The 10339-nt window shown below is 42.6% G+C and overlaps 1 protein-coding gene across 1 annotated transcript in view; it reads left to right on the top strand.

Moving 5' to 3' along the window:
- The first annotated feature begins 401 nt into the window (after positions 1–401).
- The window catches only part of CMIP (c-Maf inducing protein), a 138268-nt gene continuing 128330 nt past the window's right edge, over positions 402–10339 (top strand). Inside the window, exon 1 of the mRNA XM_074157917.1 lies at positions 402–701. Within this exon, the coding sequence (XP_074014018.1) occupies positions 402–701 (300 nt within the window). The remainder of the gene's footprint in view (positions 702–10339) is intronic.

Genomic DNA, 10339 nt, shown 5'->3' with positions numbered 1-10339 from the left:
CTGCCGCCCCCCCGCCGGCAGCTCAACCTCCTCCGCTCGGCCGGCCCGCCCGCCCGGCAGCATGGACCCGGTGCTCTGAGGGGGAACCCGCCGGGGGCGGATTTGGAAGTTTGAATAAGGATTTTGATCGCTTCCCTTCTCTCCCCCCCTTCCCCCCTTTCCCCCTTCCCCCTTCTCCCCCCGCCGGTGCCGTTCAGTCCCTTCCCCCATCTTCCCTGACAGGTTTTTTTTTTTTCCCCCCTCTTTCAGCGTTTTTTTTTGGTTTTTAAGGGGTTGGATTTATTTTTTTTTTTTTTTGAAATTACTGTCATTTTGTTTTATTTCATTTGGTCTACCCGTCTCTACCGCCCCTAGAGACCGGTCTCCCCGGGCGGCCAACCCCCGGGACCCGCGGGGCTGCCATGGATCGCACCGGCGGCTCCGGCGGGGGCAGCGACCGCCGGCAGACGGAGGAGAGCAAGCCGCTGCTGGGCGGCGAGATGTCCGCTCCCGAGGGGAATAAAATGGGTGCCGCGCCGTGCCGGAGAGCCCTGCTCCACTGCAACGGCATGAGGTACAAGCTGCTGCAGGAGGGGGACATCCAGGTGTGTGTCATCCGGCACCCCCGGACGTTTCTCAGCAAGATCCTCACCTCCAAGTTCCTGCGGCGCTGGGAGCCCCACCACTTGACCCTGGCGGACAACAGCCTCGCCTCGGCCACGGTAAGAGCCCGGCCGGGCCCGCCGGCACCGCCGCGGGGAGCCCCCGCCGCCTTTCTCCCCCCCCCCCCCGCCCCGCCGGGCATCTGCGGGGATGGAGCCGCCGCTGCGGGGATGCGGGGGACGGGGAGGGGGGGACACACGCGGGACCTGCGCCGCGCTGACGGCCCCAGCGGGGTCGGTACCCCTCGCACCGCCGAGGGGGTCGGTGAGGGAGCTCGGGGCGGGGGGGGGGGGGGCTCTCGTCTGGAGCGGGTCCCGGAATGCCTGCGGGGAATTTTTTTTCCCCGTCTTTGTAATCCTAGGGATATTTAATTTTGCAGTTTCGATGTTTTTTTTGAGTAAGCCTAGTTTTTTTCTATTATTACTATTATTCCTTTTTTTTTTTTCCTATTTTTTTGCCTTTTTTATTTTCTTTAATTCCTCCTATCTCAACACAACACCGACATGAAATCGCCACCCTGAGCCGTTTCTATCCGAAACCCAAGCCGGCAGATATCTGCTGGCACGTTGGCCAAGTTGGAGGTGAGGGAGGTAGAAGATGCTTTTAATGCGAGAGCGAAGGCTTGGGAAGGGGGGGGTTGCACCGTCTTTGCTCTGCTTTGTTTCAGGCCCGGTTTCGGGGCTCGGGTTTGGCGGTCACATCCCCTGCCCAGACACTGGTGATGTGATCGTAAAATATGGAGATTCCTCCAGGGTTTTTCTTCCTAATGGAAAACGATGCAAGAGAAAAATGTGAGGTGGTGATATCGGCAGGACAAACGTTGTACAACAGATGGATACAGTCTTTAAGAACATGATTTATATTTACACGTACAACTTAAAAATTTCATAGCCGGTGTTATTTGGGCAGTTGTATAGTATGTGATGTGACTACACCCAAATTTTGTCTAATAGCGAATAACACAGCTCACAAAACATGCTTTACACTGATTTTTAATCATTCGGTACTTTGATCCTGTCCTTTTTTGATTTATATGTAAACGTCTCATTTTTCTCAATGGCTTCATTCTGGCCTTCCTATAGGACACTCTGAGAGGAGAGAGTGGATTGGCTTTTGTGTAGATTTCTGTTAATGGTGTGTTTAACTGGGTTTCACCCAGGCTGTGCTGTGCTGGGAGGTTGGATTTTTTCACACTGGTACGCAGACTCATAGTGTGTGTGTGTGTGTAAATGTCTCTCCTGCATCACACTCCGCTGTGGAGTATTCAGAGCAGGTTTTCAGTGGGAGCTGCTTTAACCTTCAGGTAGGCCAGCTGCCCGTTCTCACGGAGCTCTCTTTCTGTGCCACAATGACATCTCTGCTCACCCTTTCCACCGGGCTGTTGAGGATGTTTCCAAGGGAATATTTGTCTTTTTTTGATAGAACTACCGTGTAAAGGGAGAAGGGAGACTGGGTCGATCCTTGCTGGAGAAAAGCCCCAAAAGACCCGAGCAGAAGGAGTTTTTTTTGCAGTTCTTCATTTCATTAAGATACCATCAGCATAGAAGGGGAAGTTGGATACCGGTGGACATGAGGCATTTTCCTGGCAGTATCCACCGCTGATTATTTCAGGGCAGAGGAGAAGGATGCCGGCAGAGAGGGGCAGGATCGTGCCTCAGACGTTAATCTCTGCAGTGTGGCAGTACTAGGCATGAAGTTGTATTTGTACAGGAGACGTCAAACTCTGCTCGCTGGCAAAGCGGTCGCCAAAGATAACCATCTCTGAAAAAAATTTCTGAAGTCCTGTGGGGTCGTGCTTTAATTAACGTTGAGGTGTTCTCATTCCTAATTATTTGATGTATATAAATAGCAAGAAGATACTAAAACGGCGTACGTACCATTGCAGGCTCCATTTTGTTAAGCAGGGCTCTTCGTGCTTGGTCTTGCGCCTTATCATTTTTTTCCAGCGCTAACTCACCAAGTAAATACCGTTGTTCGCAGAAATATCCGTGCTTTATTATTTCAAGTAGTGTCTTTGGTTTCCAGGGAGTAATTAGGGCACTGGGATAAGATCCACGTTCACTTGTTGCCTGAATGTACATTTAGCGGGTATCGTGCAGACATTGGTTCTATGATATCCAGATTTTACCCTTTTTCTTTTTTTTTTTTTTTTTTTTAGCTGAAAAGATGTAATTTAAGCAAAATATGTGGTAGTGCAGCCCCTACCCCCTATGGAAGTGGGTTACAGGCACGAGGCCAAAACCTCCTGAAACTGTAGGTAGATCTTTAAATGCGACTCATTTGTTTTTCAAGAGCCGTAGAAAAACGTCCGTAGCGTCCATTGAAAGTGAGCATTGGGAGCACTCAGCAACTTCGATAACAAGGTCATTTTTACACATAGGGCTTTCCACAGGCAGGGTGCTTTATGAGCAGCCACTAATTAATCTTCACATCATCCCTTTGCAAATCCTCTGGCGTGACGAGTTTTACTGCATTCTATGTAACGTGAATGAAATTGACCAGGAAAATAACATCACTTTATTTTGCATTTGAAAGCAAAAGTTGTAATGACAGCTAAATCCAGATCTGCCAAATTATATCCCTGAGTGCAGTGGGTAACTTGTTGATTCTAGGCACTTTCTATCTTTTTTATTGTCACTTGAGACTTATATTTGAATTAAAGTCTTCTCCCCACAAGCTCTTGCTTGTCAGTGCCTGGGCTGCATTATACGAGTTAGCGTTAGTTTGTGTAAGGATTATTCATCTGCAGTTTTTTCCACAGGTAGGCCCTGTACGTGCCCACATATAAGTCTGAATAATGAGACCCTACCTACAGGTTTTTTGCACGAAGTAACTACTTCCGTTGTTTAATTAGGCAGTTACGTGTTCTGCGCTGACAAGATAGCTTTCTGCTACAGAAAGCTATGCAAGAATGCAGTGGAACAAGTGTTTGGCCATCCGATTTTAACAAAACTTAGGGAGGAAAAAAGTAATGTTCTCTATAGAGGACTTTTTCTGACATTATCAGAAGTGACTGTTTCAATTAAAATAAGTGCATGTTCATAAAAAATAATAACAACAACAGTATTCTGAATTGGTGTATGCGCTCAGTTAACAAGTGAAAAGGTATTACCTTGCAGAGTGGAGAGACCCATAACTGTAGGTGTTGGGACTTTATTATCTGATTTATATGTTGTTTCCATTGTTTGCTTCACGTTTCTTATTTCTCAAAGAATGGGTTCCATGATGACACTTTCACTCGCATCTTGTCCAGGCTTTCATTCTAGTTAAGGCTTTTTTGGTGAAAGTAAATATGGATCTGTAACTTTTTTTTTCTTTTTTAAATGTAATTGTTAAAGTCCCAGTAGGAAGTTTTGATACTTACAAACTTTGTTTGCCAGACAACAGCTTGCCTGGGGATGAATCTGATTTTCTCCCCCATGAGAGGAATAATGTTTATTTTATAAACACCTACCAAACTCAAATGTAGCTCCCTGACTAACTTTTTTTTCCAGTGAGATCTGTCCTTGCACAGCTTGAAGGGCAGTGATAGTAAAAACAAAGACGGAAATAAAATCTAATTTAATATTCCTCGTGTGATTTTTTTTTTTTTTTTTTTTTTTTTTTGGTGTGTGTGTGAGAAGAGTAAACCTATGGCTATCTTCAGCAGAAATGTTAAAATTTAGTTTTCAGTAGTTTAAAGATAGCTGTCATAACAAAACTTCCATGTGTTTAGTATCCTTCTGTCTTGTCCCTTTCATGTCTCTGCCCTGCTTTTCTCTTTCGTTCTTTTTCTTGCAGCAGTTGGGAGTAGATGTTTATGACAGTGAATTTTAAAGCACTGGGTTGCAAGAAAGACTTGTGATACATACGTATGTGCAGCAGATGAGGAAGGAATAAATAAGTGATTCATTTTTTCTGGCTAGGGATGACCTCTCTAATTCCCATCTGGGAAGATAAGATATAATTGAAACCATGAAGTTACTCATTAATATCCCTCAAGGAGATGGAAACTTTGGCTTTTCATGCCCTTTTCACATTTCTTGGTTTTGCCTTGGCAGGTAAGTTGAGTGTAATGTAATGTTACATTCAAAGCTGGTGTTTTTTAAACTTTTTTCTGTACAAAGGTGAGGTATGAGGACAATAGTTTATTGACAAGCTAGCTAATCATAAATATATTTGAAATAAGAATGTAAGTGGATTAGGGAACTGCCTTTATATTTTCTTCTAGAGACAAGAACATACCAAATTAATATTAAATGAGGCACGGCAGGATGATCTGTTTCAAATAGAAGTGGAGTAGAAAATTGTCTTCTAATTGTTTTTTTAAATTCAACAATCCTGGTACTGCGTGTGTTTCAGCATGCTATTACATGTCTTTCCTTCCTTCTTTTGGTAAAGATAGAGCAAAAATTCCTATCAAGCCGGACTCGTTGTTTACGTTAGCACAGGTTCCCATTAGTTAGAAAAACACACTTTTAAAAATTAAATTTCCCTTGAAAAACAATTAGCTCAAGTGGGAAGTATTATACAGTGCTCAGAAGTTTCAAAACAATCTTATAAGAAGAATTTTTTGAAAGCTTTCCTGGAAAAGGAATATTATAGTATTATTCAGATTCCAAATGGAATGATTATGAATTAGCTATAATAATAAAAAGTAAAATAAACAGTCTGTTCAGTAAACCAAGTGCTCTCCTTAAGTCTTGTGCTGTTGATGGGGCTCTACAAATGTGACTTAAAACTAGCTTGATGGGCCTACCATCATTACCTGTACAAATAAGGGTGAATGCATAAATAACAAAGCAATTTAACATAATATCTTGGATCCGTTATAACAATGGAATGCTAAATTACTATTTAAAAATAATATTTCTCATTGTTTACTATTGCAAAGGGTTGTTTTCATTTGACAAAAAGTGGTACCTATGGGTTTTGGGTGTACATATTTTTGCTGATTCTGAGTTACTCTGTGGCTATCTATCAGGTATTTTCTTCAGGCACATTAGAAGGAGCATTGAATGTCATAATTTGCATACAACCCATGATAATTTAGAATTCTCTGCAAATGGAGAACAAATTGCTCCATGTTATCTATACTGTTGAAATTGAGATTCTGTTTCAGAAGTGAAGGCAGGCATGTTGCCTGCATTAACGAACCCCAAATTTTTCTGAAGACTGGATGATTTAATGGAATATTACCCTGTTGTGACAAACTTATTTTATTGCTATATTAGTTTGTAGCTCGGCATAGGAAAAACCTGAAATGGTATTTCTTTAAAGTTGTTTAATGCCTATCAAACATACCTTTGAATATATAGTTCCTGCAGTGGTTAAAAAGCATATTTATAACTCAGTAGTGTTAAGGTATGTGTTTATATGTCACAGAGTTTATATAAAATATGAAAACAGAAGCTATATTCATTGATAGAGTGAGAGCTCTTAAGGCTATTAGTGTTAACACCCAGCCAGTAAATTTTACGTGTTTAGGAGCATAAATAAGAAGGATACTCAGAAATACTTTCACCTCATTTTTCGTTTTGGCTGGGGACTAAAGATGTGGTGCTAGCCACTACCTGGTGGTAATAGTCCCCTGGAGGAAGCTTGTAAATTGCCTCTGGTCCTCAGCGGGGACCTGATCCTGCATCAGAGCAGGGACTGGAGGAGCTCAGCATCATCCCTCACGGGACTGAGCCTTTGTGGAGCTGTGAGATCATCCTTATTTTTTTGGTAGTGGAACATCCGAACTAGCGTAACTAGTGATGGGAAGAGTGCATGATCATTGAAGTTGGGGGGTTGTCCTTCTAGGAAAGGATGCGCTGCCCAGAGAAGTTGTGGATGCTCCATTATTGGAAGTGTTTGAGGTCAGGTTGGATGGGACTTTGGGCAACCTTACCTAGTGGAAGGTGGGTTGAACTAGATGATCCTTAAAGGTGCCTTCTGACCCAAACCAATTTACGATTCTGTGAAACACGAAAAGCATGCTTATTTTTTCAGTTATGAAGTGCTAGGTTGAGAGTCCCATCTGCATCGCCATTCCAGTTTGCAAGCTTAGGTTTGTGGTGTGGTGTGGGAGAACAGAGACTCAAGCCTTGGTCCCACCAAAATCATTGGCAGAGCTATGTACACTGAGGCACCTTTATGGAGGAAAATTGTGGTAGGTTAGTACATAGAGAAGAGTGATTTTTTTGTAACTGTTTAATTTATTGCAGATAATTTGTTCATACTTTTGAAGTTCCTAAATAACAGGTGAGTTTTAACGTGATACAATAAAATGGCCTCTCTTGTTTCCTTCTGTGTTAGTGAGCGTGGCTGGGCCAATAGGGTTTTGCTTATCTCCCCACATAGGGTTTATGAAAGAAGAGACCTACCTCAAATAGTTCAAGCCTTTTGGAATCTTTAGAAGTAATTAGATTGTGGGTTGCATGGGTAGATTGTGGCTTCTTTATTAGTGTTTTGAGCAGTGCTGGTTGCATCAGTTCTGTTTTGTGTCTGCACATGTTTATAGAAATGTAGCATTTAATTCCATAAACAATTGTGTGTTTGAAGATGATTGATACTTTAGCATGTATAACCCATATAGACCACCTGTGCATGTATGTGCTGTCAATAAAATCACTTTTTTTGCACAGTGTGATGGTGAGGTGTTACTGGCAGTAATGCTGTCTAAGGTAGTCCTGGCGGGTGCCATTCATTTCTGCATCTGTGCCATACCACGCCAATCTGGTTTTTGTACGTGCTTAACAGTTTGCAGGGTCAAGTTGAGAAAAATCTGCGTGAACTGGCTGGTGAACACAGTTTCTCTGTTTGAACCTTTTGCAGATTTCTTGTCTTTTAACTGGTTCAGGGAACAGATCTGTTTCAGCGTATAGTCCGCCAGGCTGTTGAGGAAGAAGAGAGAGGGAAACATGGTAGGCTGGAATTGCTGCCAAAAACAATGTATTATTAAATCATTGCGTAAAATTTTCCTGTTTTGCACAATATTTAAGAATACAGGGGCAATACCAGGAAAGGGAAAAGACAATTGAAAAGCATACATTATAACTGAACACGTCAATGGTGAGTGAAGTTTTAGCTCTTGTGGTTGTGGAGGAAAACATGAAGGAGTCAGAACCAGATGCTAAATTTAAAAGGCCTTCACTTCATAGGCTTGAAAATTAGGATAATTTAATAATACTCTCTAGGTTTTGGAGGGAGGGGGTCTTGTTTCAGGGTTTGTGGACATTTGATGTAACCAGTACTGGCACTTCAGTCCTTAAAGTGATTTCTTGACTTTGCCTCTTGGGCTGTCCCATGACTGATGGGACAGGGTCAATAGGGTGGGAAATACAAAAGCAGGTAATATGCCAGACTGTGGTGTCCAGGGCATGAGTTTATGGTGAAGGCTTTTTCCTTCTACTTTAATCTGAGTTTTCCGTAGGGTTTTAAGTAACCTGTGTTTTTCGGGATTTGAGCATGCTGGATGGGTGCCTGCTACTAATTGAGCCCGAGAAACTCGTTGCAGTGACTAAAATCTGAACTGGAAGTACACTCGGTCACGTACATTCTTGGTCTCGCTCTGTTGAAATCGGTAGGGTAATTTGAGGAGGGGGATTACCATTCATTGCTTGGAACGTGAATGGCAGGATGTGCTGTTCAGAAAGCCAGAAAGGTTCAGCGAAAGATCACCCTGCAGCTTTCAGGTTGGCTGCTGGTTGTGGGGGGAGATGGCCGACCCTACCGTTGGGCTTCTATAGCTCTCTACAAAATAGAACCCCGCTTGTTGTCTTGGATTGGCAGATCTTGAGATGTTGAGCGGGAGGAGTGGCTCTTTTATGGGTGAGAGGCTTGCTGGAAATGTCCCTGTTAGACAGAACCAGTGTAGAGGCTGTTGCTATTTCGCCCATTTTATGCCGGCATTTAGACAGCGCTGTCCTGGTGGAAAATTAGTTTGTGACGTTACTATCTTCTATGGGGAAAACCATAGAAGTACAGAGAAACTACAGAAACCAGCGAGGACTGCTAAGCACAGTCTGAAAGCCCTGGCAAGGACAGCAGTGAACATCTTCAAGATGTGACGGACCATGGAACCAAGTGCTTCTTCTGCACCTTCATGTCCTGCAAAGCTGGGGAAAATGCATGCGATCTGCTGCAGTGTATTAATGTTTAGTTATTCGGTAGAGTTGTGGTGAATGTGTGGGGTTTTGTTGTTTTTTTTCTGTTTGTTTGTTTGTTTTAAACAAATGTGAATTTTTAAATTCACATCCCCATGGCTGAAAAGTCAAGGTACCATGGGAGGAGAGCGAGCTGATGTCAGTGGTGCAGGGAAACACAATGTAGCTTGCTGAGCGGCCCTGGTTCAAGGCTGCACTGGGGTTGATGCTCTTCTCATTCAGGATTCCTGGAAAGGTCCTGCCAGCCACTGCCGCTCCTCCGTGGGGCATGCGCCAGCTCCCTCCTGCCTCTCTTCCCCAAACAATAGATGTTTATTAAGAAAAAAATGCCACTCACTGCAAATTGATCGCTTTCCCTCATTTGGTCTTGAAATTTGCTGGGATGCTGCTGTGGTGCCTGGTCCTGGCTGAAACTTGCAGGAGGGTGAATCCTCTACAGGGGCAGCTGCCCCCAGTTTCTTGGAGGCACAGGAAGACAGCGCTGCTGCTTCTGCTGTTGTCTTGCTTGGTATTTGCATCTGTAGCCATGTTTGCTTTGGAGGCAGTGGGGAAAGTATGAGGTTTAAAAAGGGATAAGCCTGAAGTGACTCTCTCCCTTGTCTGCTAGAATTACCACTTGTTTCGGGGGTAAGAGCTCTTGCACTTTTCAAAGTGTGCTGCAGTTTCCCTGAAGTTCTTGTTCCTGTGACCAAGAGATTGCATGATTTTCTCATTGGATGAAAAATTTAAAAGGACAAATCTCTTTCACTCTCATTGAGGAGAAGAGTCATAACCAGGGCTTCAAAAAAGATGAATAAAAAATGAACATCCAATGCTTCTCAAACTCCAGATTTCTAATTTAATGTTACTAAGAATGGGGATGTTGAATGCTTGGAACTATCACTAAATGGCTTTTGCTTCTTGGATTTCCATTGCTTAAAGAAGTGCTGAACAAAATAAAAACTTTTTCTCCTTTTGAAAAATTTATCTTAAAGTGCACACAGAAATGGATTGAGGCTTTGTAAGATTTTGTTTACAAAGATGCCACATGGGGTACAATAAATGTTGCCTGAAGAAAACTGAGATTAAGCTAAATCAGAGGGTTTTTTTGAAAGTACATAATTGTATTCCCAAATATAATTATTTTATATTTGATATAATATTTTTCTTAGGTCTAAGTGGTGTTTGCAAGTGATAATCAGAAATAATATTTTTTCTCTTATTTATAAGTTGTAAATATTTGTGTACAGAAGTCTATCCGTATTTTATGGGTGAGATTTCTGGTGGTGTTAACCCAAAGGTAAGGCAAGAATTTTGTAAACAAAAAAATCACCTCATTCTTTATTTGTGTATAGACATATTAACATCTAGCTGAGCAAAATTGGTAATTGCATGTGAAAGTAGACAGTTTGGATAAGTTTTAAAAGACAACTAATTTTTTCCCCTCTTAAACCTCCTGCAGATACCCATGGTGTGTTCCCAACAGTACGTATCAAATGGTACAGAGCAAATATTTCTCAACAATAAAGCTGTGATACTGCTGTTTTTTACATGGCAGTGGTCCCGTTCTCCCAGTCTTTGTCTGTTTT

The sequence above is a fragment of the Numenius arquata genome, chromosome 13, assembly GCF_964106895.1.
Source record: "Numenius arquata chromosome 13, bNumArq3.hap1.1, whole genome shotgun sequence".
NCBI lineage: Eukaryota > Metazoa > Chordata > Aves > Charadriiformes > Scolopacidae > Numenius > Numenius arquata.
The sequence above is the reverse complement of the archived record's forward strand: the minus strand, read 5'-3'. Positions and strand labels throughout refer to the sequence as shown.